This window comes from Aplosporella prunicola, assembly GCF_010093885.1.
Source record: "Aplosporella prunicola CBS 121167 unplaced genomic scaffold K452scaffold_16, whole genome shotgun sequence".
Taxonomy (NCBI): Eukaryota; Fungi; Ascomycota; class Dothideomycetes; order Botryosphaeriales; family Aplosporellaceae; genus Aplosporella; species Aplosporella prunicola.
Genome location: NW_022983544.1, coordinates 795,921 through 820,170, shown reverse-complemented (window position 1 = coordinate 820,170; position 24,250 = coordinate 795,921). Strand labels below are relative to the sequence as shown.

Below are 24,250 nucleotides of genomic sequence, written 5' to 3'. Positions count from 1 at the left end.
CGACTACTAGAGTATCTATAAGGGTATAAAAATAAAACATTCGAAGGGTATAAAGGTACTTATAAGGGTATAGAGACCTAAGATTTTAAGGGGTAGAAAATATGTTGTATAATTCTGTAGATGCTATCACGTGGGGTGGGCAAAATATCTAGAGGGGGTGGGCAGATTATCCGGTGCCATATCAAACACTGCAGTGAGCGCTCCTCCACAGAATATATGTACAAGGCATTTCGCATCTTCGGCCAGCGACACCTACCACGCTTTATATCCCTTTCCTTCTGAACAATTTGCTACAAACAAACAAGCAAACAAGCTCACCACACACGACCCCACAAACAGGTCACTAGCATGAGTTTCGCACCAGCAAGCGTCCGGGCGGCTCAGGAGGCAGTAGTTGTAAAGGGCATTTTGCGCGCAAGAGGGAGTGGAGGCGTGGATGCGTGGATGCGTGGGGCGGGCGGGATCCATTGGCGTTGTGTGTGGCATGTAAGGCGACGATAACGGCCGGGGCGGCGGGGTGTTATGCCGAGACGAAGTTGTGGGGGTTTTGAGTATGGTATGGTGTGGAGTTTATGGCGCGGCGTAGCTTTGACTGAATCTATCAGTTTGCCCGCTTGCACCGGAGCAGGGGCTGCGGGCAATCACGTAGCTCGTGAAAAGGTGTGTGTACGCACCCACTGCACCGTAGCAGACGAGCCCAGAAGGCAGTGTCCCAAACCCCAGTACCATACTACCAATCTCGCTCCACGCAATCTCAGAAGAAACGAGGAAGGAAAAGAATAAGAAGAATCACCCATTAATTGCTACGAGAGTGGTATCGCTGAACCCCTTCCCATCCCATCCCATCCCCAACGCCACGCTAAACCCTTAAAGAACCCGCAGATAACAGAAACGCAAAAGAACCCCCAGCCCCATTTCGAGACCGTTCGTATACGGGAAGAGGAAGCAGGAAAAAAAGAAAGCTCAGAAGATGCGGCGCAGGATCATGAATGCCAGCGCGGCGACGATGCCGTAGATGGCCTTGTCGATCCAGGCCGGGACCGCGTCGTCCGCGCGCCGAGGCTGCTGCTGCTGCTGCTGCTGAGGAGGCGGCGGGGCAGGGCGCGCTGCAGCGGGTGCGGGTGCAGGCGCAGGGGCAGCGGACAGCGGGGCAGAGGCACTCGCAGCCGGTGTGGTCGTCTCGGTCTTTTGCGCAGATGACGTCTCCTCCTCGTTCGCGGCTGGCGGAGCGGCGGCCTTGCTCGACGATTCGCCCGGCTCAGCCTGCTTGCCCAAGTCCTCGCGGTATGCGAGCCTCAGCTCCTCGGGGACCTCCTCCTCCTTGATCTCGCCCTTGCCAACCATTTCCCTGACTAGGTCCTCGCGCTCGGTCATGACGTCCGCGTTAGTCTTGCCGCAGCTAGCGCAGCGATGGGTGACGGACTCGGCGGCCATTTTCCTGCGGGCAGCCTCGGTGCAGTCGATGCCGCCGACCTGGCCCTTGGCGTCCGTGTCCATGAAGCTGCGGATAGCGACGAGCGCGGTGCGGATGCCCCACGCTGGCTGCCAGGACTCCTCGTGGTGGCCGCTGATGCTGAGGCAGATCTCGCGGTTGACTTCGAAGCGGCCGGTCGGCGTGACGAAGCGGAAGGAGGGCGGGCGCAGCGGGTACGCGGGCGGCAGGATGATGCGCCCGTGGTAGATGCCGCCGGCGTAGGGTGAGGGCGCCGGGGGCCCGCGCAGCGTAAAGTGCCATTCGAAGAGGTTGTCTTCGAGCGGCTCGGCGTGGTATTCGGTCGAGGCATTGTTGGCCAGCTCCGACGCTTCTTTCACTGCGGTACATAGATATTGTCAGCGCGGGGGGGGATCGTTATCGCAGCGGGTGCGGGGGTCTCGCGTACGGATGCGCTTGATGGTGGGGTTCTTGGTGTTGAATTGGCCGCGGGTCGCCATGGTGCGGGCGGGCTGGGAATGGGTCGGGGGGGCGAGGGCGGTCGTGGGGTTCAAGGCATCAAGGCGGACGAGGCTGTGGTTTTGTCTTGGGTTCTGAATGCAACGTAGCTTCAAGCTTGGTATCGCGTCCGACAGCTGATGTCGGCATTTTACGGCGGCCGATTGGGGCCAGGATGGCAGGGAGCAGATATGTGCTCTAGCACGCCATTTGTCTCGGTCGTCCTCCTACAAATATGAGCACGTTCTCAATCCCAAATCCCCATCCTGTCTCATCCACGGCATCGCACCAATCGACGCAACCATTCCAAAACCGAACCGTTTCACCTATTTCAAGCCCATTATACGCACTCACAATCAGGCACTAAACATGTCAGATACACAAGGACGGGCAATTGAGACAAAGAACACATCTACTTGAAACCCAAACCTCAAAACATCAAACAAGCGACCCCTCTATGCCCGTTCCCCACGGGACGTCTACGTTCAAAAACAACGTCTGCTAGGCCAAAGCGCACTCACTTACCAACAGAAATCCAAACACACAGACGACCATGCACGCAAAAACCGCAGATAGGTGAATGCTAGGCATGCATAGACCAAAGCACATGACGGGTACAGGTACAGTACATAAGCATTCGTGACCAGGTAGTTAAGTCGGTAAATAACTGCCTGCCCGTCTGCCTGACTACGCAGACAAGCAGACAAGCAAGCAAGCAGAGAGGAAGAGGTATCAAAGACAACGACGAAGACAACACCAACAACAACGACACCAACCCCCACATTACCACCCCCACTAAAAAGCCCCAACTAGCTAGTAGCTAGCTAACTAGCCAACCAACCAAAACACCTACAGTGCAAACGCCGCAGCCGCAACGCCGGCAACCGCCAGCAGCGGCGCAGCAAAGTGGCCCGCGCCGCCCGCCGAGGGGCTCGCCGTGGCCGAGGCAGAGGAGGACTCCTCGCCGCTCTTAGCCGCCGAGGTAGCTGTGCGCGCATCTTCGTCAGCAAATACGATTCCACAACAACAACAACCGGACAAAACAAAGAACAAAAGAACGCAAACCACTCACCCTTCGCAGTCGCCGACCCGCTGCCACTGCTCGCCTTGCCGCTCGCACCCGTGCTAGACGCACCGCTCGCAGACGCGCTCGCCGTCCTTGCCGCCAGCCTCTCCAAGCCCGCCGTGATCGTCAAAGGCCCAAACGACATGTCCTCGCTGGCGAGCGTAGTCGTCGTATCCGTGGGGGCCTTAGCGTTCTTCCCGCCGACACTAGCATGGCAGCTCGCGCGGGTAGTGCCGTCCAGCTTGCAATCGATCAGGAACTCGTTGCCGTAGGTGTCGTACTCGTCCTCGAGATCGGTGGCGACGGAGGCAGAGTCCGTTTGCACGGTGTAGGAGTAGGCGAGGGTGGCGGGGCCGGCGGTGATGGTCATGGAGGGGTAGAGGCCGCAGTCGTCGGCGTCGGTGTCGGGCGCGCAGGCGATGGCGTAGGTGACTGCGTTGCCGGAGACGCCGATCACCGAGGCGACCGGGTCGTTGTCGAAGCCCATGTTGAACCACGAGGTTACGGAGGTGCTTTGGGCGAGGGCGCCGGTGCTGGCGAGGAGGGCGAGGGCGGTGGTCGTGGTGGCGTGCATGGTTGCTGTTTGTTGTTGTTTGTTTGTGTGTGTGTATATGGAATAATCCGTACTATACGACGAGAGAGAGCGTGGTGGAGTTAAAATAAAGACAGTATGTAAGTGTATGACGACTACGACGGTGACAACGACAGAGACAGAGAGCAGCGAGCAGAGAGGGCTGAAGGGCTAAAGCACTCGAGAGAGAGAAAAGGCACGCAGGCCTCTTAAAAGAAATGAGCACCCAGGACCACCACGCCACGATGCAGCCTAGTGGTCTAATTCCCCCATCTAGGCGCCCGCGAATCCTTCGCGCTGCCTCATGCAGCCCAAGCGCCTTGGCAGGGGCCGGGACCAGGCCGCTTCCGTCGCTAGCGCGCACTGCTTGTCGGGGTTAAGGTTTCTGCCTCATCTCGCGCGGCCCGGGGTACGAGAGGGCGAGGCCCGAGACCGCCCGCCAGGCCTGGTCTGATCTCCCGCTGCTCGCTCGCTCATCACTCACCCGTCCAGCACCCGATGCATCAGCGCGCGGCTGGCACCCACGAACCGCAGGTACAGCTCCCGCTTGTGCGGCAGGAAGAGGTCGTCTGCGCCGCGCAGGCCGTACGCCTGGAGCAGCGCGTCGGCGGCGCCGTCTGTCGTTAAGCATAAGTTATTGGCACCGTCTATCTTTCAACACTCATATGGAAGGTCAATACTTACGGCTCAGTTCCCTTACCGCCCGCCCGCTCCGGGGCACCGCGCCCAACCCAGCCAGCGGCAGCACCGCGAGCGGCTCGTCCAGCTCCGTCACCTCTGCGTTGCGGGCGCGCTGCTCGGTCCGCTGCCTGTAGGTTGCGGAAAGATGCTCGTTAGCGCGCCATCTTGCCTTGCAGAATCAATACCTAGGTAACTAGGTACTTACATCTCCACACGCAGCTCGCTGGCGCTGCCCTGCCCCTCCCCGACCCCTAGCCCTCCAGCACCCCGGTACAGCATCGTGCGCGCCTCGTCAATCCCGCGCGCCATGCGCTCTAGCAGCGCAAACATGCCCGTCGCCAGGGACGGTGTTGGCGCATCAGTCTTCTGCTGCTGTTGATTCTGCAGAAGTAACGACTGCACGAGGCCACCACCACCGACACCGCCCCCAAAAGGCCCCACCGGCACCACCGCCTCCGGCGTTCCCGGCGTTCCCGGCGTTCCCGGCGTTCCCGGCCGAGCCGGCGCAGACGCACCCGCAGCGCGCAGCGGCGACCCGAACTCGCGCCTCTGCTGCTGGTGCTGGTGCTGGTGCTGGTGCTGGTGCTGGCGCTGCTCAAGCCCCATCATCGGCGCAGGCGCAGACGTCGGGCCCGCTGCCCGCCTGCCTTGCGCCTGTGCCTGCGCCGCGGTGTTCCGCACGAGCGGGCGCGCGCGCTGTTGCTGTTGCTGTTGCTGTTGCTGCTGCTGCTGCTGCTGCTGCCGCAAATGCAGCGGATGCGGCGCCGAGCGTGGGTAAGGGTGGCGCGCGGGGCGTGGGCGGCCGATGAAGTGCCCGGAGGTGCGCTGGAAGGTTATGCCGCTGCTGAGGGGGTTGGAGTTGGAGTTGGGGTTCGAGTTCTGGTTCTGGTTGGAGTGTGAATTAGGGTGCGGCGGCAAGCCGACGTCCTCGGGGGGCTGGCTGTGCGAGCGCATGTGCTGCGTGTAGGGCTGCTGCTGGTGGTGCTGGTGATGCTGCTGCCTTTGTTCCAGCGCAAAGTAGTCGCTCGAGAAACGCTGCTGCTGCTGGGGCGCAGTGCCCACATGCCCTCTCTGCTGCCCCGCAGCAGCGAAGCCGCCTACACCCGCACCCGCACCCGTACCCAGCAAGTCCAGCCCCTGCCACTCGCCATGCAGCTCAGCCAGAACGTCAGCATCAGGCGCGGAGAGGACAGTCCCGCACGGGCTGCCGGGTGGCTGGGGCGAGGCGGCCAGGTCCGCAAACACGGCGTGTTCTTGGGGGAGCCAGACGTCGTCGAAGAGGGGGAAGTCTGGGATGCTGTTGCCGTTGCTGTTGAGGTTGTTGAGGCTGTTGTTGCCGTTGTTGAGGCTGTTGAGGTTGGTTAGGTTGAGGCTGTTGTTGTTGCTGCTGCTGCTGGGCATGGCGGCTAGGGCCATGGGGTCGACGGTCTGGAAGGGGGGCGGGGTGGCGGCGGCCGCGAGGAGCTGGTTGAAGTCGTGGTCGCTGAGGGGGGCGTCGGTTGTGGTGGTTATGGCTGTGGTGGTGTTGTTGTTGGGCTCGAAGTCGAAGGTGGTGCTCGTGGTTGTGGTTGTGGGTGGTGCTGCTGGTGCTGGTGCTGGCTGGGGCGTGGGTGGGCCGTTGCCGTTGCCGTTGTCGTCGTCGTTGTCATTGTCGACGTCGAGACGGGGCCGTTTGCGCGGGTTTGATGCGCCTGGCGATGGGCTGCCGGGTGAGCAGGCTAGGGCGTAGGCGGGGGTGGCCATTGGATGCGATTGCGTTGTTGTTGCTGCTGCTATCGGTACCTATTGCGGCCTTCGTTCGTGTGCGGTTCTGCTGCGCGTGAGTGAATGCTCTCTACCCAGGTAGGTTGGTCACTGAAAGCGCATCCTACCCACGTACCACCCGGGGCGATGACCACGGCTCTTTTCGTCCAGCAACACGGATAGGGGCCACGAAGGCGCTGAAACGGAGACGTCGGAATGGAGAAAGAAAGACTTGACAAAGCCAAAGCCAAAGCCAAAGCCAAAGTCAAAGCACAGGGAGCAAACGAGACACCAAGTCTCCACGCCGAGAAGCGGGTGCGTAGAAGGAAGGCTAGGGACCGGGGCGAGTATCTCAACGAGCGAGGAAGTAGGAGAAGGGATCAGAAGAAAGAAGAAGAAAGAAAGCAGAAGAGCAGAAACAACAACCCAACAGCACCCACCCACCCACCAACGCGGTGATAATAACCCTAAACCTGCCGGCTCCCGCCCTCACGTCAACAGCAAGGCACCTAGTGCCACGCCATGACATCCCGCCGTCTCCGTGCAGTACAGGACAGTGCCTGCATCGCGCCGCGCCGTGGCGGGCGGGGCGTGCACGTGAGACATGGCATGGCATGAGGCAGGCAGGCAAACGGGCTATCCATGCCCATGTCCGTGGCGGGTGCGTGCATGCGCGCGCGCGTGCGTACCTACCTACCGACCTGTGGCGTAGAAGGAGAAACATGGTGAGAGATGGAGAGAGAGAGCAGAAAAACCTCGCCAGACAACAATGCAACAACCCACCAGCGCCCACCAAGCCTCGGAATGAAAAAAAAAAAAAAAAAAAAAAAAAAAAAAAAATAGCGGTGGCTAGACCAAACCTCCATACTACCTAGGGTACCTAGGTAGGCTTCCACGCGTCTCAAACCCAGGCAGGCAGACAGGCAAAAAAGCACAACAACAACTGCAGATCTCGATTCTGGCTGGTTGGCTGGTTGGCTGGTGCTCAAGGGTCCGTTTCGTTTGCTCCCTCGCGCGCCCACATCCATCCATCCATACCTACCTACCTAGGTACCTAGGCACAGTGCCTGTCTCGGGCCGTCGCCGCAGCATCCGTCACGTCGCGGCGCGCTGCGCGCTCCCGTCCCCAGAAACAGCCCTCCTCTTCAAACGCCAGGCCAACGGCGCCACCACACGGCTCAGCCCACAACCAGCCACCCAGCCAGTCGCCTACGCCGGCACGCCCTCCAGCCCCAAAACCCTAATGGCGTTTCCGCCCAGCACGGCCTGCTTGCCAGCCTCGTCGTGCGCAAACGTGGCGTTGATGGCCGCGTAGTTCGTTTGCACGCTTTGCCACTGCTGCGAGTCCGCGGCGTCAGTGTCGGCGTCGTCATCTTTTCCTAGAGGCGGGAAGAAGGGGTGGTCCGTTCCTGTTTGGGGGGGGGTGGGTGTCAGTTTGGGGTTCATTTGTTTCGTGTTTGGGGGAAGGACGTGGGTGGGTAGGTAGGTAGGTAGGGGGTGTATGCACGCAGCCGCGCCGTGCAGATGATCAGGTAGCTAGGTAAGTACGCACCAAACATAAGCCTATCAGCGCCGCTTACCGCGACGGCCGCCCCCAGCCCAACGTCCGAGTAAACAACCGCGTCCAGAAACACGTTCGTCCTCAGGACGTCCCACACGCTGCGCTTGTTCCTGCGGCCCTCGCGCGACAAAAACTCGTCGTGCGCGATGCAGCTCTCGATGCGGCCGGCGAGGAAGGGCAGCGCGCCGCCCGAATGCGCGAGCAGCACGCTCAAGCCCTCGAAGCGGTCCCACACGCCCGCCAGCAGCATGCGCGTGACGGCTATGGTGGTCTCGAGCGGGAAGCCCAGCGCCAGCGGGAGCACGTGGCCATAGTCGGTGGCGCGGGGCCCCCACACCTCGGCCGGGAGGCCGTAGTGCGGGTGCAGGAAGACGGGGAGGCGGGCCTTCTGCAGGGCGGCCCAGACGGGGTCGAGGGCCGGGTCGTCGAGCCCTTGGCCCTGGCCCAGGCCCGCCGTGCCCATGATGACGCCGCGCAGGCGCGGCAGCTGCGCAATGCGCTGGACCTCGTCGGCGACGGCGTGGGGAGAGGCGCTCAGTGGCAGGGCGCCGAATGCGAAGAGCCGGCCCGGGTGCTGGGCGCAGAGGGCGTCGAGCTCGGCGTTGATGGCCGTGGCGGCGGGGACGGCGTCGGCGGGGGCGAGGAAGTCGAGCCAGGGGTTGGCGAGGCTGATGACCGAGGCGGCGATGGCGTGCGTGTCCATGAAGGAGAGCTTGACTTCGATGTCGTAGTAGGCGGGGCCGACGGGGCGGCCGCGCGCCGTGCTGGGCGTCGAGGGCGAGTCTTCGCCCGGCAGGATGATCAGGCGCGCGTTGTCGGGGTCGTCGGGGAAGTTGCGGATGTAGGGGACGGTGGTGCGGGAGCGGAGGAGCTCCATGTAGCTCGGGGGGTAGACGTGGGTGTGGATGTCGACGGTGGGCATGGTGGCGGTGGTGGTGAGGGTAAACTGGAGGCTCAATGGGAGGAGACTTGGAGTGAGAGACGAAGAGCAATTGTCCATGCAATCCCCGCAGTGCTCGGCATCGTCACACGCCTGCCACAAGGAGAAAACACACCCGGCGGCTGAATGTGTGTGTACCTGCAGGTCGCACAGAAGCTGGCCTCGATAAGCCCCGCCTTCTTATCTACGCCATCCATCCCCTCGTCTTCGGGCACTGCGCGGGGCTCGCCGACGCTTTCACCCACCAGCGCGATAATGGCGGGCGGACGCAGTGTGCGGAGTGGCTTGGGCGCGCGGATACATAGCCGTGGTGTTGTCTGGCCAACTCACCTCTGCACATCCCCGGCGCGGAGCATCACGAGGCAGATACCAGAAAGACGCACCATGGCATCCAGCAAGATCGACCCCGCCGTAGAGAAAGACGACCTCTTCATCCCCGTGCGTGCCCTCATCCACTCCGCACCGCTTAAGCACCGACTAACGCGGCGCAGCTGATCGACTTCGCGCAATACACGCACGGCACGGCGGCCTCACGGGAGCACGTCGCGCGCGCGCTGCTCAGCGGCTTCCAGCGCGCCGGCTTCGTCTACCTCTCCAACCACGGGATCTCGCGCGCGACGCGCGCCGCCGTCTTCGGCGCCAGCGCGGGCTTCTTCGCGCGGCCGCAGGCGCAAAAGGACGCGCTGGCGTGGTACAGCGCCGCCGCGAACCGGGGGTACGTGGCGCATGGGCGGGAGAAGGTGACGCGGGCGGACTTTGGCGGGGATGTGGACGCGTTGCGCGCGGCGGTGCCGGACCTGAAAGAGTCGTTGGAGATTGGGCGGGAGGGCGAGGAGGGGCGCCCGAATTTGTGGCCGGATGGGGTGGATGACCAGGGGAGGGAGTTTAGGGAGTTGATGGTCGGGTTTTGGGAGGCGTGTAAGGAGCTGCATCGTGAGGTTTTGCGCGCGCTTGCCCTCGGTATGGGCATTAGGGAGGACTGGTTTGATGTGTACACTGCTCGTGGCGATAATACGCTGCGCTTGCTGCACTACCCCGAGGTGGACGCAAGCGTGTTCCGCCGCAGCGACGGCCAGGAGCAGGTCAGGGCAGGCGAGCACACCGACTACGGTATGTCGAGAGAGAGAGGGAGAGCGCAGTAGGCCGACATGCTCCAGTCACCACTAACACGTCGTCTCGTCTCCGGTGTATAGGCTCCTTAACGCTACTCATCCAAGACGACCGCGGCGGGCTGCAGATCCTCTCCCCGCGCGGCACCTTCATCGACGCAACGCCCGTGGCGGATACGATCGTCGTCAACGCCGGGGACCTGCTCGCGCGCTGGTCCAACGACACCATCCAGAGCACCAAGCACCGCGTCGTGGAGCCACCGGTGCGCAGCAGCAGCAGTGGTAGCGGAGACGCGCCCGCCCGCCACCCCGCCCGCTACTCGGTCGCGTACTTTTGCAACCCGGATTTCGATAAGCTCATTGAGGCCATTCCGGGCACGTTTGAGGAGACGGGGAGGCGCTATGAGAGCGTCGTTGCCGGCGAGTATTTGGCTATGCGGCTGGGGGCGACGTATGCGAAATGACGAGAAGGAAATTGAATGAGAGAGATGGGGGAAATTGAAATGTTACTTCTCTGGTGTGGATAGAATGCTTGTTTCTTCTCGTCATGACCTTGCAACAGCTTTTTGCCCGCTGCTAGAATTCGTACATACAGATAGCAAGTGCATTAACCTCCACCTACGTGAAAAGATATCTCGGCCTTATATCAAGGCATTACCTTCTAATGGACAGCTGTTTGACCTCCGTCAACAATCATGTTCCGTTGCGGACCGAGTTTGGTGTCGTGCAGGTCGTGGCAACTCAGGTCTGAAAAGGGTCCGTGATCGCGCTTGCGCAACGATTCACCACCACCCGCAATCCCCTGAATATATTCCAAACATGACAAAAGTTCTCCAACGTTGGCGCTGTGGCTGAGTGGTTATAGCGATAGACTAGAAATCTATTTCCTTCGGGAGCGCAAGTTCGAATCTTGCCGGCGTCGTTTTTTGCCTTTTTGGCGTGCTGGAATCCCCTCTTTTTGCCTGCTCAAGAACTCAGGGCCTTTATCTTTTGCTGGAGAGACTAACTGCGAGTTGGTTTGGTGCGGCAAAGGGAACGGAGGGTGGACGTTGGCGTTGACAGCATGGGCTACTCCAACAGGAGCTTCAGATGAACATGTCCCGCAAAAATGCTGCTCAACACCAATTTTTTTATTTGCTCTCCAGTGCAGCCATCAAGTGTCAAGACCCCTCCAACACCGTTCGAAGTAACTAGTTCGCGAACCCCTCGCCGAAGACTTTTTAGCGTTTCGATGCCTCAGCGCCCTGGCGCCGAAAAAGCTCTCGCTTCCCAATCCCGCACAGACCTCGCACTTCGGCCCTTCCCACCAAAGCCACCCACCCCACGGACCGAAGCCCTACCCACTGGCCCGCCCACCTCCCCCCCTAAAATCCAAACTAAATAAACATGCCAGGCAAAGAGTTAGTCATCAACAAGCCCCCTCATCAGGCGCAGTGCCAGAGTGGTTAATGGGTGTGACTCGAATCGTGTCGCTCTTACGGGCTTCGCTATCTCCGATATCACATGGCTTCGGCCGCGCAAGTTCGAATCTTGTCTGCGTCGCTTAAGACCGAAGAGGCTTTCTTTTTTGCGATTTGTTTTTTGGTTTGTGTTTGGGATTATTTAAGGGGGGCGGGGTTGGGTGGTGGGTGGTGAGAGGGGAGGGGTGTGTGGTTTCTTTTGCGGTGGGAGAAGGAGGTGCGATGATTGTGAGGTTCGTAGTGAAAAATAGTGGTTTGGTGGGAATTGCTGTGGGCGCAGGCTTTGCGGGAAAAGTGGTGTTGGGTTTTTATTTTGTTTTGCTTTTTGACATCATGATAGAGGACGAGCCAACGTAAATACTTGCAATGCACCATTCACTTTTCTGCAGACAGGAAACAGTGGGTTCTCAATTCCGTAAACATTGGAATAGGCATATGATTGGATAGATAGAAGAACATATAAAATAAATTTAGCGAATAAATTGATAGATGCTTGAAAGTAAAAAATAATAAATGAATTATTATTGATATTCTAAAGAGGTCAAAATCGCAATCTTTAGGCTCGCGAAGATGGCTATGGAGGTAACAAATAAGATTGGGAGACAAGAGCCCATAGGTTGAAGTAGTAAGTGGAGAACCTATAGATAAATAATTGATGATTATCTTGTCGACATATTTGTAGTGTAATGTCCTGGTAAAGGGCTGTGGGGCAGAAAGGTGACAAAGTGATGGTTGATGGCGGCGGTATATGTATGTATGCATTACCCTGATAAGGATGCTCATATCTGGTTGTAGACGTTTCTAAATAGTCGAGTTGAGAAATAAGGGCAAAATATCACTTCACGCAGTGCACAGCATTTGTAAAAAGACTAAATGACTACCTACGCCTAACTCCCCTCCAACGCCGTAAGAGAAGTTCGTTTATGCCAGTGTCGGGTTTGTTTTCCAAGTGTTTTTGTTGATTTCCTGGTTTTCTGGTCGTGATGAAAGCCGAAAAAGTCGTTACTGCAAGTATGGGTTTCGTTTTTGTGATGTTTTTGGTTTTTCGTCGTTTGTTTGGAGTACTGAATAAAAGGATGGAAAGGCGGAAGATGGTTCCAATTTGGTGATCGGCCTGCGTGCATTCTGGTCGGCTCATGATTGAGCGGGCGTTTCCATAGAAGGTGCTTTCACTCGATGGGAATGCCGTGCTCCTTGGCCTTGTGCTTGAGGAGGTCTCTTTCGCGAAAGTAGCCTTTTGGTCCACCACGGTTGCATCCAGGCTCCGTGCAGGGAAAGTCAGACTCCTTGTGGACCTTCCTCATGTGCGCGATATATTCGGCGGATTTTTTGAAAGCGTGATCCCTTTTCCAATAAGGCATGTCGTAGATATCAGGCCTTGATTCAGGACACCCGTCATGCGGGCATGAACGCTGATTACTACTCACTTCATCCACGCCCATGTGGTGATAGTTGCGCAGATGTTGCGTCAAGTGATCTCTGCGCTTGAGACTGTCCGCGCCCCGGTGTCTCTTGCAGTACTTGCAGGGGAAACGGGCAGTGACGGATTGGTGAGACTCTTGATGTCTTCGTAGAACGTCGAACCTCGAGAAGGCCGACTCACACCCTTCCACGGTGCACGCAAAGGCCGCATGGCCAGTAGACGCTGCGTGTTCGCTAAGTGACGTAATGAAGGGGAATCCTTGTCCGCATTGACGACATGACTTCATCTCGGGATGGTCCCTCCTCACATGCCTTGACACGCCTGAGCCAACTGTAAAAGTAAGGCTGCAACCATGTACAGAGCAAGCAAAAGCGTCGTGCTGTTCATCATTCCCATGCCACTGGAGATCCGATGAATTACTTCTGCAGACTCCGCAGGTAACACATTGGTATCGACCAGTTGCATGAGCATCATCGGGACGTACACTGCAAATGCCATTAGCTTCACAATCCCTTAAGCAAGCTCATCATACTCACAGCTGACGGGAGGATTCACCACTGGGCATGTTTTCTGGTGTATTGCCTGTTGGCTCATCATTGCCTTGGTTCATGGGCTCTGAACCAATCCTGAACGGAAGATCGTTCTCTTCAATCTGTGATCCATTTGAGTCATCGAGCATCTCGTGCCCAGTCGAGCCTGGCAACTGGTTATCCGGAATGGGACTGAACGATAGCGTGCCATTGCCCCAGTCGTGCCAAGTTATTTTTTCTTCCGCAAAACCAGGTATTGAGCAGCTGTCCATCGAAGCCTGAAAACCGAAGGAGTTCCCAGAATTTGGTGAATCCCATGTATTATTTACATGCGGAGCCGAGTTGAACGAAGCAGACAGGAGTGACGCTGGCTGACTGTTGGCATGGTGCAATGAACGATTTGTTGCTACGGGAGGCGTAAAGCAGAGATCGTTGAGCGCACATCCAAATGGCTCAGAAAGAAAGGAGTCAATAGTTGTGACATTACCCGAAATACAAGTGCTAGGTACTTGTGATATGAGAGTGTTGAGGCCGTAACAGAGGTCGAGTCTCGATGGTGTAGAGTGCTGGAACACATCGAACTGGGAAGGCCCACTGGTGGGGCCTTGGAAGCCGCATGGGGATCCAGCGTATGACAGATGTGTTCGGCTTTCAATGTTCTCATCGGATGGTTGTGAAGTCCAAAATAAGGGCCTTTTATTACTTTCCGCCCTTTTTCTATGTCAGTACTAAAAAAAAAAAAGTACCTCGATCTGTCGTCCATGTCGACGATGATTGGAAGGCCAAGCAACACTCGAAGGGCGAGAGCAAGGATATGCTGGTCCCCAGCCGCAGAGCTGACGTTGGCGAACTTGGCAAGCAAAGGTGGGAAACAAGGCTGAGAAGTGATATGATTGGGTGAACGTAGCAAAAGGCTGTCGGGAGGTCTGGCGAAAGCAAGTGGGCGACCCGCTAGATTCATACTGGACTCCTAAGCCCCCCTGCTGCTTGGCGCGCCACGAAAAAGGGCGATGTCTCAGCCATGCAGCGACAGCTCACCACTGCATACAAAAAGGGCGAGGGAGAGCAGGATGTGTGCGACGGTGGCTTGACCGGTCAAACCGTTATGGTGGCCATCACGGGTTGAACGGCAGTTTCTTGCAGCTGCTACTGACGGCACGGGGTCATGAGCTCGGTGAATGACGGTATGCCGGAGCAGTTACTTGCTGCTTGCGTGAGCAAACGCGCGATGAAAGAAGGAAACGCCTGGTAGCTCATGTGATAAAGGCCCTGACCTCGGTCCGGACACCGAATTGTTGTGGTCAACAACCAGGTTGGATCCGAGGCTGAGATGCTTTGGATTAGTTTAATGATTTTGAGGCTCTGCGTCAGTCTAGTGAATACGGGTTATCAAATTGACCTTCCGTAACCGACAACAACGGCTACTTAGGCATTAATCGTATAAGTCTCTGTCATTCTCTGTCCGCGCAGCTGCGCATGAAGTTATGAATGCTTCAAGCTTTGCTAGCGGCTTGTTGCTCGCGCCCCGCAGCATATGGAGCTGTCAGTATAAAAGAGCGGGCATAGTATGCGCGTTCGATCGGGTCTTGCAGTCGGTGAGGAAGGAGTGAGATGGAGGATATGGTGGAAGGTGCAACCGCCGTCTTCTGGGCCCGCAACCTCCTTCTGCGTACGCCCAACCTTCCGCCTACACCCAACAACAACATTCCGTCCGCCCACACATCCTATCTTGCACCCACACGGCCATTTCGCGGTTTTGCCTCGGCGACCAACATCGCTCCCCATGGGGAAAAGCGGAGAAGAAGTGGGATGAGTCATGCATCACGCACATCCCATCGCATTGTTCTGACACGCGAGACAGAGACGATGAGAAAAGACAAAGAAAGGAAAAATGAAGGGAGAATGAGAGAGACGGAGGTGGAGAGGAAAGGCTAGGATGTTGATGTTCCAGTTACAGGATCGGCGATTTCTTTTTTCTGGCCATCGGCCATCTCTTGACCTCGGGGCTCGCAACTCGTGTCAGCGTCGCGTCGCATCGCGTCACCTCAGCATCAGTACCGAATTGCCTGGCAGAAGAGCGATGTTCTGCATGCAACGAAGCGGTGGATGGGTCAGCTGGTCAACTTGCACCCGTCGGTGACAAACGCGACAGATGGCGAGGAAGATGATCAATGCCGACGACCGCAAAAAGAAAAAAACAAACCCCCAAAAACCGGTCCACAACCACACACCACGCCGGAGCCGCCACCCGCTCACCGCTCACCATACCTAGTACGACAACCTCCCAACATCCTCACGATGCTTCAATTCCCGTCTGCCCCTGTTGCCGATGTTTATTAGCTACATACCCGCGCTGTAACTACCCACACGCGTGCGTGCGGGGGGCGCGGAGACACAACGACGCGGAGACGCGACTTCAGGGCGCGCACACTCCAGCGAGTTCCGGCCCCCACTGTACTGTACGGAACACCCCCCGCGCCGCATCACGCTCTGCTGGCTCGATTGATGGCGCTCGCGTCTTTCCCTCGGGCGGGCCGCTCCGCGTGGAAAGCGGCGCGGGTGCGGGCGTGAGTAATCGCGTCGTGGCTGCTGTTAGTGTCATGAGGCTACGGATGTCCGTACCTGGTACATGGAACGCCATAGCCAGCCGCCAGAAGAGCCGCGCTGCAAGCCGCAGCGGGAGAGGTTGCGTTGGGGAGGCCTTGCGCCCTGGACCAGTCGCGCGGGCGTGTGTGCCTGGCTGTTGGGAAAATGTGCGCACATCAATGGCAGGGTTGATCTGCTCTGCTCGCATGGGTGATCCGCTCTTTCTTGCCAGGTGCAAGGATATGCGCGCGCGCATTCATGCCGGACAATTGCAAACCGCGACGTGCGGGCGCTAGACACGAGCACGGCGGGGTGGGAGTAGTGCCGTTCGCAACAGGGCGCGCGTGCCAATATTCCGGCGTGAGAAAGAGATTGTCTGGCGGGACTCACGGGACCATCACCGGGGAGCGGCGTAGAGGGCCGAAGGGGCTAGAGCCGCGTCGAGAGACGAACTGCGAGCACGAGAGCCCTGGAGCGAGCCTTTCGCTCTCTCAACTCTGTCCCGCCACGCGCAGGCTCTCGCCGCCGCGGAAATGAGCTGATCTGCATACTACAGGGCAAGGGCTCTTGACTGGGCGACGGGGGCGTGGTTATATGTATCGTGTCGACGCTGCTGCTGCTGCTTCAGATCAGACAACTTGACAGTCATGGAACATAAAGAGATATTACAGATAACGACCGAGCATGCGGTACGTATGCCTCCACCTCCCCACATCACCAACCCCAGATCCCCACACTCAATGCGCATTCTAACAGAGATGCCCCACACAGATCGACGAAAAACCGCCGATCAAAGAAGTCAAAACCATCACAGGCACCGAAGCGTACAATGAAGCGATGCTTAAAGAGCCGCCGCGGCCCTTCAGCGGGCGCAGCATGGTGCTGTACCTGTGCTGCCTGGTGGGCTTCTTCTGCTCGACAATGAACGGCTATGACGGCTCGCTGCTGAACGGACTGCTGATGAACAAGGACTTCAAAGCCTTCTTCCACGGCTCCGAGGACGGCATCTGGGCCGGCATCGTCACGTCCATGTACCAGATCGGCAGCGTGGTTGCGCTGCCGTTTGTTGGGCCTGCCATTGACTCTTGTGGCCGTAAGGGCGGTATGTTCATTGGCGCTGCGGCGATTATTGCTGGCACGCTGATTAATGCTACTACCTGGTGGACCGCGAGTGTAGGGCAGTTCGAGGCCGGCCGCTTCGTGCTCGGCTTTGGCGTGTCTATTGCTTCGTCGGCGGGGCCTATGTATGTGGTTGAGACGACGCACCCAGCCTACCGCGGCGGTAAGTGCACACTTTGGGACTCCCTCATCAACACTCAAAGCAGACACTAAGACACCCTTTAGTTGTAACGGCGCTCTACAACACGTTCTGGTTCGTAGGCTCAATTGTTGCGGCCGGCGCGATCCGCGGCGCGCTCAACGACAAAGCAGCCAACAACTGGACGATACCCATCTGGTTGCAGATGATGTTCTCAGGGCTGATTGTGCTGTTCGTGTGGTTCCTTCCCGAGTCGCCGCGGTGGCTGTACACGCGCGGCAAGCGTGAGCAGTGCCGCCAGGTGCTGACGACGTACCATGGCGGCGGCAACCCCGACAGCGTGTGGGTGATGCTGCAGCTGCGTGAATATGAGGAGTACCTCGAGCTCGAGGGCGCGGACAAGCGCTGGTGGGACTATCGCTGCTTGTTCCGTGACCGCGCCAGTAGGTACCGTATTGCGTGCAATATCGTCATTTCCATCTTTGGTCAGTGGGCGGGCAATGGTGCGTATCTTTTCCTATCCATTTAACACCCCATTTTCTACTGCTAGGCGCAGAGATAGAGCTAACAATCCATCTAGCCGTCCTAACATACTTCATGTCCTCGCTCCTCACATCCGCAGGCTACAAATCACCCGTCGCAAAGGCCAACATCAATCTAATCTACTCCTGTGAGCAATTCGTAATCGCCGTGCTGGGCGCGCTCTGCGTCGACAAACTCGGGCGGCGCTTCCTACTGCTAGCCGCGAACCTCGGCTGCGCCGTCGTGTGGATCGGCATGACGGCCGCGACGGCCGTGTTCGCGCAGCGCGGCGACGTCGCCAGCTCCAAGGCCGCAACGGCCATGATCTTCCTGTTTGGCGCCGTGTTCTCGTTCGGCTTCACGCCGCTGCAGGCGCTGTATCCCGTTGAGGTGCTGAGCTTTGAGCAGCGGGCTAAGGGCATGGCGTTTTCGAGCTTTGCGCTTAACGCCGCTATGCTGCTGAATCAGTTCGCGTGGCCGGTAGCTATGCAGCGCATTGGGTGGCACACGTACATTATCTTTTTGGTGTGGGATGTCATCCAGGCGGGCGTGGTGTATTTGTTTATTCCGGAGACCAAGGGACATACGGTGGGTTCTTTTGTTCTTCTTCCTGTCTCTGGCACTGTTACTGACGTATCTCTCTCAAAGCTCGAGGAACTCGACGACATTTTCGCGGCCAAGAACCCGCGTAAGGCGTCGACGCAGCGCCGCGTCGTTGCGCTCGACCACGATGCGAATGTCGTGCCGGTCGAGGCGCCGACGTATGCGTAGGTAGGTCGCGTTGTGCTGTAGACGGTAGAGGAGAGGGGAGACGGGTGTAGAGGAAGAGGAATGTGGGTGCAAGGGCCAAGACGAGACGAGACGAGACGTCTAGAGAGGTCTAGAGAGACTTAGACACACACACTCTCTCTCTCTCTCTCAGAGACGAAGAGACAAGACGCAGGGATGACGGTAATGCTATGAGAAATGCTATGAGAAAGGAGAGAGAGGGAAAGAGAGCGGAGAGCATAAAGGAAGAGATCACGAGTAACGACGAAAACGAAGACAACGACATTGACGACAATGACGGCATGTAGGTAGTAGGTAATGTGTATATACGTACGAGCGATGATAATAATCCAACTGTTTATACACACGACGGAAAGGAAGATGAACGCACCTGCAAGTGCTCAAGCAGAAGCAGCCCTCCATCACAGCATCAGTCTACACACAAACACACACAGCAAGCCCTCCCCTCTCCCTCTCGCATCCTCCCATCGTCCCATCCTTTCTTTCCACACAGACCCCACACCCACCCACGACGCGCCCACCGCACAAGCAGCGATTGCCACCGCACACGACAGGGGTGCGCGACGCGGCGCAGGGATGTAGCGTAGCGTAAAAATAGCACAAGTGCGTACCTGCCTACCTACCTACCTACCTAGCTAGCGGCCGAGGCCAAGGGTGGATCGATCGATCATTTTGCTTTGCTCTGCTCTGCTCGGCTCAGCTCGGTGGGGGAGGCTGTGTGTGTGCGCGAGTGTGTGCGTGTGTGTGTGGGAGGGATGCGCGGCGCTGCGATGCGACCATGGTGATGTGCCGCCGCCGCCGGGGCGTGTGACGCGATACGAAGGGCTGCGATGCGATGCGCGATCGGTCTTGCACTCTCTGCTTGCTTGCTTGCTTGCGTGCTTGTCCATAGCATGCTAGGTATAGGTAAGGACATACATACCTATGTACGGCCAGGCACAACGGCCCAACAGTATGCACCTTGCACACCGTATTTACCGCGTACAGGCATCAGCAGTAGCAGTAAGCAAGCAAGCAGACCTACTTTTCCGCTCTACCTGCGACGTCTCAAGCAAGGCACGTAGCGGGGCAGCGGCGGCGGCAGTGGCGGCGAAAACGGCGCGGCGCAGCGTGGCGAAGGAGCCCAAAGCCTGCTGCCTGTCTGCTTGCTTGCTTGCTTGCTTGCCTGCTTGTCTGTCTGGCATCCCTCCCATCCGCATACCCCGCCTCGAGGCGAGGGCGAGGCGAGGCGAAGCTGCGGCTGTAGGATTACGCGTATATGCTTTTAGGAGCAGGGATAGCGGAGCAGGGCAAGGCAGGGCATACATAGCGGGGCAGGGTTTGGCGAAGGACGGAGGCCGTCGTCTGGGCGCTGTACGTAACAGGGCGGGCGAGGCGGTGTGGCGAGCGTTTGCGAGGATGCGAGTGGATAGATGGGTGGATGGATAGATGAAAGGAAGGATGAATGGAGGAGGGGCTCAGGCTACGCCGTTGAGCTGCAGGGTCAGCTAGCTACATAACTGATGGGCTAGACAGCCCGTTGTATGTAGCTCATGTGGTGGGTTAGGGCGAGTTGGGCGCGAGGTGCATGGTGCGGGGCGCACGCAGGGAAGCGGGGCCACGACGTGGTGCTTGGAGGCGGGAGGGTGCAGGCGGGCAGGCGGACAGGCGGAACGGTTGAGTAGCTGCTTGCTTTTTGGTGCGCCGTTGGTGCATAGCCCGAAGGACAGGGGTGCTGAGGTTGTGCGGTTGATGTCGGAGGGTTTGTTGGTGTCTGGTAGAGATGTCTTTGCGGAAGTACTTTGTAAGAGAAAATGGTAATTGGACGTGCTAACTTGTAAGCTGGTCGCATTGAGCAGTACCAATTCCAAATGTGTAATGGGAAAAACTGCGCTGTTGAATTCTAACCATTAACGAAGACTGAATGCAAAAATATAAGACGCCGCACCGGTCTTGTAGAGGTCCTCTCATGAAAAGCTACTGTTCCTGCGGTTTATTGGTGTCTGAAGCCAAATTAATCCTTCTGTTAGTTTAACAGCACTAAAATTAATATCAATGGTAGGAGTATTGCTTACCGTTGGTGACTGGATAGTATGTCCAACCTCGTCTTCCATAATCAGAGAAGTAGAATTGGGCGGTCGCCAGCTCATCGGCATCCGATGGATTGCATTATCCATAGGCTTCTGATGGCAGTGATAGAGGCATTTGTCTCTGACCCTCCAAACAGCTTTAAGCCACTCCTCGCCACAGTTGCTTGGAATTTGCCCGTTTTGCAACCTATAAAGTTTTGGGGCGTAACGAACTGTCAGGTCATACAGGAAGTCCGGGCAACCTTTAACTAACTCGCGATGGTTATCAACGTCACAGAGACCTTCAAAATTCGCGTTCGTTTCGATAAGCGCGTCGCACATGAAGCTCCTCAGTACGTCTCCCTTGTGTGTGTTGTTGTAGACGAATATAACATCCGTCAGGAGTGGTATGTGCCAATGAACGTAAACCAGGTCCACGAGCGTATTCATGATGGCGTCCTTGAATCTCGGAATTGCATATTTGTTGCAGAAAAAGCAAACGCGGTAGCAGTGTCTGAAAAAACGATTGAGCGAGGCGTCATCCGTTTCTTTCGAGAATGGAGTCTTTCCGGTGTAGAGCCAATTGATGTAGTCCCCTGTCACTTCATGGTCCTCTTCGATTACGTATTTTGAATCTTTAAGACGCAACTGAAAGTAGGTCGAGGTACGCTGCAGCAGGCTAGAATGCACTACCATAAGCCTACGTTCCCTTGTCCTAGGATCAAGAACGGTAATCATGACCGTCGCAACCTCCCATCTTTCGTTATGTAAAGTTAGAATGAGATTTTTTTGATATCGTAGGAAGACTTACAACGGCATGCCGAGATCAATTGGACTTCTCTGGATTTCGTCCCACATGGGACAATCGAGAATGGGCAAGTCTCCATGATGGTTTGCATACGGCCATGAATGATAAAGAGGGTGTGGAGGAAGCTCAGAACGAAGGCTAGCCATGATGATGACAGAGCGATAACCGTCGAGTGAGATACAACTGTTGGATGAGACGTGGCTGTTGAGCGATGTGTGCTTGGTTTGGGAACTGGACAGACGCGGAACGCAGAGGTAGATTGACAGTGCACCAGACGAGGAAGGAATGAAGTGCTCAGCAAACAGCTACCCAAACGCGCAGTCACGACGATATAAGCAGGAGCTACCGGGGTGACAAAATTGATCAAACACTTCAGACTATCTACAAACCCCCTTCGGTTCCATCACTGAGCACTATCGGCTCGAAAGAAGACATAAATAACAAAGAAATTTGCCTGGCTGCCACAGTATCTGGCTTGTATTGGCTTGTCGTCCTCATCGTTCAGTTTCTATCATGGAACACGCCACGATGCGCTTAGCAGCCGACATGGATGGCTATAGATGCAGTCAGTAAATGTAGCTAGCAAGTGCTTGGAGGGCTGAATCTTACCGTTGGCGTACAGAGCGTAGGAGTCGGCGTTGTTGAGGGCCTGGCTGGTGGTAAGGCGGGTGGCAGCGCTGTAGCCGTAGCCAAGGTCGTCGGTACCGGCAATCTCGCTCAAGTGGGTGAACTCGTGGAGGGTGGTGGTGCTCTGGTCCTGGCCGTGGCAGGTCGAGGTCAGGACGGACAGGGCGCTGAAGTAGAGCGGGCAGTTGACGACGACACTCTGCGAGGGGATCGTGTAGGCCAGGACGTTGCTCTCGCAGTAGTTGTACACGTCAGTGCAGTAGTAGTCGGAGTAGCCAGAGCTGGTGCTGCCGCACTCGCTGGCGACCTTCTTGAGGGTAGCGGCAACCTGGCTGCGGACGCTGGACGAGGTCGTCTTGAAGTACTCAGAGAACTTGCTCGAGGAGCCCGAGGTGGCGGCCGAGGCGGCGGCATTGGCGAGAGAGACGCAGTTGGTCATGGCGCTCCTGGTCGAAGAGCCGCGGGTACCAGTGCAGTCAGACTGCAGGGAGGCGCGGACCTTGAGGTTGTTGGACTTCTCGGTGAAGGCAGCGCGGACCTTGGCGGCCTCAGCGGAGTCGACCTTGGCGGTGACCTTGTTGCTGAGGTAGGGCAGGGCATCGACGAGCGTGGTCGAGCCAGCCTCGGCGTAGGGGATGGCACCCTGGGCCAGGAGGTCGTAGGAACCACCAGTGGTCAGGTCGTGCATCTCGGCAACGTCGAAAGTGACCTCGACGGTCTTGCCGACGCCGATGGTCGTGAAGGCATCCTCGGCGACGTTGTCGGTGGCCAGGCGGAACTTGACACCGTCGAAGGCGACACGGGAGTCTGAGGGTTGTCAGTAAGAACTAAAAGGTAAGCAAGGGCAAAACGTACCAGCAGAGTAGATCTCGACCTTCTCGACCGGAGCAGAATCCATGAAGGTGCCCTTCTTCAGCAGGTTAAGGTCGGTAGCACCGTTGTTGGTGACGGTGGCCTTGACGGCAGTGTTGCCGACCATCTCAAGTTTGACATCGAGAGGAGACTCGCGCTTGTTCAGGTTGAGGGAAGCGGAGCTGGCCAGAGAGACCAGGGCGGCGAGGGAAAGCTTGGTGAAGAACTTCATTTTGAAAGAAGGGTGATGGATTCTGCTGAACGATGGAAGTTGATCTTGCTGCTTTCTGGCTCAGATGCGCTGCTGGTGATCAGTTTGGAGAGGACACAAAGGTCCTTTATACTTGACCATGCTATCACATCTCTGATGTAAATCGACAAATTCCCGAACAGCCGGCTTGGCCCAATTTCGTGCCAGACAGAAAAAAGAAGCTGGAAAAGAAAGGACGGAGACGACCGAAGCGGCAAGATAGAGGTTGCATTAGAAGCCTCCCGGGATGTGGGGAGACCTAGGCTGCTGCTGCGGCAGGGATCAGGGAGCATGATATGGCAGCGTTGGGACCATGACGGTACCCATGCCTAGAATAAAGGTCACGGTCAAGGCCACCACAGCCTCAAGAGCAACCTCGGAGGGGAACCGGCCCAATCACGACACAAGACTAACACGAGTCTTTGTTGATGGGGTGAGACCCCTAGTCATTTTTTCGCTTTTCGCAGAGGACAATGTGTGACTTGACGCGAGAAGAGAGACAGAGAATGATTGATCACTACCGGCGCCTACAGAGAGAGAGAGAGAGAGCCTGAGCCACGAATGCCATGATGTCGCCAGAGAGAGGTGGCGACATTAGGACGGAGCCAATGAGACTGTCGAGAAATGGATAGGTCCTGATAAGGTAGCAAGAGTTGCATTATATTGGAGCGCTGGAGATCGGCGCGGCTGTGCCCCGGACAGGAAGGCAAGGCTCGCATAGGGTCCAGAGGAGGACTTGGCGAGGCCCGAGATATGGCGGCGGAGAGAGGGAATTGGCTGGAGGAGACGAAGGGTTGGAGTGGGTTGAAGCAGGCGAAGCTTGGCGGCGGCGGGGCGAGGCGTCTGTTCCTGCACGTTCGGCGAACCACTCACCTCACCATGCTCATGCTCCCCACACGCCCACACGCCTCAGCGCAGCCTCATCCGCTGCTGGCCCCTGTCCGTGGCTCTCGGCGCGTTGCAATTCCCCCTACGGCAAGTCGAAAGCAGCTGCATCGCCGGCTTGTGCGTTTCAGGCCGTCTGCCGCCGTATCTTTCACCATCGCTCGTGACCGCGCATCGAGGCCTCAACAGCCGGCCACCTCCGAACCGGCATGGCAGGACGACGCAGGACGACGCAGAAACGACGTGCATGCTCGTATTCCGGTGCATGGACCGAGTGAACATCACCACGGAACGGCTCGAAGGCCCTCTATCTCTACCTGCCTTCCCATTTCCGTCTAGGCAGGCGCGCACAAGCCGCACTCTAATGTGCTACCGCGCACCGCTTCAGCTCCAACCGCCACTCACCTGCTCCTTCAAGCCGTACCTGCATCGCACCGCAGCTTCCCGCTGTCAGGTCGAGCTCGTCACTTAATTCCCCGTCCTCGAGAAGCTTCCTCAGCCCTTGGCGCCGAGATTGTTAAACGCTTCACCTGCATTATCACCGCCGTCGCTTCGAAGGATTGTTCCCGGGAGCTTGTTTTAGCGCCACTGATCTTGTCTGTGCCAAAAGG

General features: G+C 57.5%; 14 protein-coding genes and 2 non-coding genes across 16 annotated transcripts; 8 read left to right on the top strand and 8 right to left on the bottom strand.

Moving 5' to 3' along the window:
* Positions 1-386: 386 nt before the first annotated feature.
* K452DRAFT_51094 (uncharacterized protein) lies at positions 387-873 on the top strand. The gene has a single exon (XM_033546773.1). It carries the CDS (start codon positions 523-525, stop codon positions 781-783), a length of 261 nt encoding a protein of 86 aa, XP_033396488.1. The 5' UTR covers positions 387-522; the 3' UTR covers positions 784-873.
* Positions 710-2,034, bottom strand: K452DRAFT_252666 (uncharacterized protein). The gene is made up of 2 exons (XM_033538255.1): positions 1,881-2,034; positions 710-1,811 (listed from the first exon to the last, which is right to left on the bottom strand). The coding sequence occupies exons 1-2, from the start codon at positions 1,930-1,932 to the stop codon at positions 964-966; spliced, it is 900 nt and encodes a 299-aa protein (XP_033396487.1). The 5' UTR covers positions 1,933-2,034; the 3' UTR covers positions 710-963.
* Positions 2,035-3,042: 1,008 nt separating this feature from the next.
* K452DRAFT_205572 (uncharacterized protein) lies at positions 3,043-3,504 on the bottom strand (the record flags this gene model as incomplete). Its single annotated transcript, XM_033536103.1, has 1 exon — positions 3,043-3,504. A coding segment is annotated over one exon (462 nt), but the record flags the coding sequence as incomplete, so codon positions are not given.
* Positions 3,505-4,047: 543 nt separating this feature from the next.
* On the bottom strand, positions 4,048-5,991 carry K452DRAFT_309870 (uncharacterized protein; the record flags this gene model as incomplete). Its single annotated transcript, XM_033543279.1, has 3 exons — positions 4,048-4,184; positions 4,252-4,376; positions 4,454-5,991. The coding sequence occupies 3 exons, from the start codon at positions 5,989-5,991 to the stop codon at positions 4,048-4,050; spliced, it is 1,800 nt and encodes a 599-aa protein (XP_033396485.1).
* An 847-nt stretch (positions 5,992-6,838) lies between these two features.
* Positions 6,839-8,431, bottom strand: K452DRAFT_288858 (uncharacterized protein; the record flags this gene model as incomplete). The annotated part of the gene is made up of 2 exons (XM_033540740.1): positions 6,839-7,400; positions 7,544-8,431. Coding segments are annotated over 2 exons (1,088 nt in total), but the record flags the coding sequence as incomplete, so codon positions are not given.
* Positions 8,432-8,876: 445 nt separating this feature from the next.
* On the top strand, positions 8,877-10,065 carry K452DRAFT_327536 (uncharacterized protein; the record flags this gene model as incomplete). The annotated part of the gene is made up of 3 exons (XM_033544926.1): positions 8,877-8,930; positions 8,984-9,602; positions 9,686-10,065. 3 exons carry the CDS (start codon positions 8,877-8,879, stop codon positions 10,063-10,065), a joined length of 1,053 nt encoding a protein of 350 aa, XP_033396483.1.
* Positions 10,066-10,442: 377 nt separating this feature from the next.
* On the top strand, positions 10,443-10,523 carry K452DRAFT_t101. Its single transcript has one exon. It is a non-coding gene; the product is annotated as a tRNA-Ser (tRNA).
* Positions 10,524-11,028: 505 nt separating this feature from the next.
* On the top strand, positions 11,029-11,143 carry K452DRAFT_t102. The gene has a single exon. It is a non-coding gene; the product is annotated as a tRNA-Ser (tRNA).
* K452DRAFT_51012 (uncharacterized protein) lies at positions 11,093-11,535 on the bottom strand. Its single transcript, XM_033546772.1, has one exon. The coding sequence runs from the start codon at positions 11,434-11,436 to the stop codon at positions 11,200-11,202; it is 237 nt and encodes a 78-aa protein (XP_033396482.1). The 5' UTR covers positions 11,437-11,535; the 3' UTR covers positions 11,093-11,199.
* Positions 11,536-12,126: 591 nt separating this feature from the next.
* On the bottom strand, positions 12,127-13,458 carry K452DRAFT_51003 (uncharacterized protein). The gene is made up of 2 exons (XM_033546771.1): positions 13,021-13,458; positions 12,127-12,969 (listed from the first exon to the last, which is right to left on the bottom strand). Exons 1-2 carry the CDS (start codon positions 13,284-13,286, stop codon positions 12,231-12,233), a joined length of 1,005 nt encoding a protein of 334 aa, XP_033396481.1. The 5' UTR covers positions 13,287-13,458; the 3' UTR covers positions 12,127-12,230.
* A 1,511-nt stretch (positions 13,459-14,969) lies between these two features.
* On the top strand, positions 14,970-16,072 carry K452DRAFT_50983 (uncharacterized protein). Its single transcript, XM_033546769.1, has one exon. The coding sequence runs from the start codon at positions 15,186-15,188 to the stop codon at positions 15,894-15,896; it is 711 nt and encodes a 236-aa protein (XP_033396480.1). The 5' UTR covers positions 14,970-15,185; the 3' UTR covers positions 15,897-16,072.
* K452DRAFT_50984 (uncharacterized protein) lies at positions 16,073-18,309 on the top strand. Its single transcript, XM_033546770.1, has 5 exons — positions 16,073-16,289; positions 16,372-16,882; positions 16,945-17,361; positions 17,439-17,968; positions 18,029-18,309. The coding sequence occupies exons 1-5, from the start codon at positions 16,248-16,250 to the stop codon at positions 18,149-18,151; spliced, it is 1,623 nt and encodes a 540-aa protein (XP_033396479.1). The 5' UTR covers positions 16,073-16,247; the 3' UTR covers positions 18,152-18,309.
* Positions 18,310-18,922: 613 nt separating this feature from the next.
* On the top strand, positions 18,923-19,636 carry K452DRAFT_50978 (uncharacterized protein). Its single transcript, XM_033546768.1, has one exon. The coding sequence runs from the start codon at positions 19,094-19,096 to the stop codon at positions 19,595-19,597; it is 504 nt and encodes a 167-aa protein (XP_033396478.1). The 5' UTR covers positions 18,923-19,093; the 3' UTR covers positions 19,598-19,636.
* Positions 19,637-20,021: 385 nt separating this feature from the next.
* K452DRAFT_50932 (uncharacterized protein) lies at positions 20,022-21,400 on the bottom strand. Its single transcript, XM_033546767.1, has 3 exons — positions 21,029-21,400; positions 20,224-20,974; positions 20,022-20,151 (listed from the first exon to the last, which is right to left on the bottom strand). Exons 1-3 carry the CDS (start codon positions 21,169-21,171, stop codon positions 20,116-20,118), a joined length of 930 nt encoding a protein of 309 aa, XP_033396477.1. The 5' UTR covers positions 21,172-21,400; the 3' UTR covers positions 20,022-20,115.
* A 6-nt stretch (positions 21,401-21,406) lies between these two features.
* K452DRAFT_288850 (uncharacterized protein) lies at positions 21,407-22,813 on the bottom strand. Its single transcript, XM_033540739.1, has 3 exons — positions 22,508-22,813; positions 21,635-22,459; positions 21,407-21,579 (listed from the first exon to the last, which is right to left on the bottom strand). Exons 1-3 carry the CDS (start codon positions 22,734-22,736, stop codon positions 21,560-21,562), a joined length of 1,074 nt encoding a protein of 357 aa, XP_033396476.1. The 5' UTR covers positions 22,737-22,813; the 3' UTR covers positions 21,407-21,559.
* An 820-nt stretch (positions 22,814-23,633) lies between these two features.
* Positions 23,634-23,978, top strand: K452DRAFT_309863 (uncharacterized protein; the record flags this gene model as incomplete). The annotated part of the gene is made up of 1 exon (XM_033543278.1): positions 23,634-23,978. One exon carries the CDS (start codon positions 23,634-23,636, stop codon positions 23,976-23,978), a length of 345 nt encoding a protein of 114 aa, XP_033396475.1.
* Between the last annotated feature and the right edge of the window lie 272 nt (positions 23,979-24,250).

What these genes read in the sequence shown, in the direction of transcription:
- K452DRAFT_51094 (XM_033546773.1), top strand. Translation starts at nt 523, where the DNA reads ATGCCGAGACGAAGTTGTGGGGGTTTTGAGTATGGTATGGTGTGGAGT.
- K452DRAFT_252666 (XM_033538255.1), bottom strand. Translation starts at nt 1,932, where the DNA reads ATGGCGACCCGCGGCCAATTCAACACCAAGAACCCCACCATCAAGCGC. An exon ending in CCCCACCATCAAGCGCATCC is followed by an intron (nt 1,812 to 1,880) that starts GTACGCGAGACC and finishes TATGTACCGCAG; the next exon opens with TGAAAGAAGCGTCGGAGCTG.
- K452DRAFT_51012 (XM_033546772.1), bottom strand. Translation starts at nt 11,436, where the DNA reads ATGGTGCATTGCAAGTATTTACGTTGGCTCGTCCTCTATCATGATGTC.
- K452DRAFT_51003 (XM_033546771.1), bottom strand. Translation starts at nt 13,286, where the DNA reads ATGGACAGCTGCTCAATACCTGGTTTTGCGGAAGAAAAAATAACTTGG. An exon ending in GGTGAATCCTCCCGTCAGCT is followed by an intron (nt 12,970 to 13,020) that starts GTGAGTATGATG and finishes TGGCATTTGCAG; the next exon opens with TGTACGTCCCGATGATGCTC.
- K452DRAFT_50983 (XM_033546769.1), top strand. Translation starts at nt 15,186, where the DNA reads ATGCCGACGACCGCAAAAAGAAAAAAACAAACCCCCAAAAACCGGTCC.
- K452DRAFT_50984 (XM_033546770.1), top strand. Translation starts at nt 16,248, where the DNA reads ATGGAACATAAAGAGATATTACAGATAACGACCGAGCATGCG. An exon ending in AGATAACGACCGAGCATGCG is followed by an intron (nt 16,290 to 16,371) that starts GTACGTATGCCT and finishes TGCCCCACACAG; the next exon opens with ATCGACGAAAAACCGCCGAT. An exon ending in TGGTCAGTGGGCGGGCAATG is followed by an intron (nt 17,362 to 17,438) that starts GTGCGTATCTTT and finishes CAATCCATCTAG; the next exon opens with CCGTCCTAACATACTTCATG.
- K452DRAFT_50978 (XM_033546768.1), top strand. Translation starts at nt 19,094, where the DNA reads ATGTACGGCCAGGCACAACGGCCCAACAGTATGCACCTTGCACACCGT.
- K452DRAFT_50932 (XM_033546767.1), bottom strand. Translation starts at nt 21,171, where the DNA reads ATGGCTAGCCTTCGTTCTGAGCTTCCTCCACACCCTCTTTATCATTCA. An exon ending in ATTGATCTCGGCATGCCGTT is followed by an intron (nt 20,975 to 21,028) that starts GTAAGTCTTCCT and finishes ACATAACGAAAG; the next exon opens with ATGGGAGGTTGCGACGGTCA. An exon ending in ATACTATCCAGTCACCAACG is followed by an intron (nt 20,152 to 20,223) that starts GTAAGCAATACT and finishes ATTTGGCTTCAG; the next exon opens with ACACCAATAAACCGCAGGAA.
- K452DRAFT_288850 (XM_033540739.1), bottom strand. Translation starts at nt 22,736, where the DNA reads ATGAAGTTCTTCACCAAGCTTTCCCTCGCCGCCCTGGTCTCTCTGGCC. An exon ending in GGTCGAGATCTACTCTGCTG is followed by an intron (nt 22,460 to 22,507) that starts GTACGTTTTGCC and finishes GACAACCCTCAG; the next exon opens with ACTCCCGTGTCGCCTTCGAC. An exon ending in CTACGCTCTGTACGCCAACG is followed by an intron (nt 21,580 to 21,634) that starts GTAAGATTCAGC and finishes CTGCATCTATAG; the next exon opens with CCATCCATGTCGGCTGCTAA.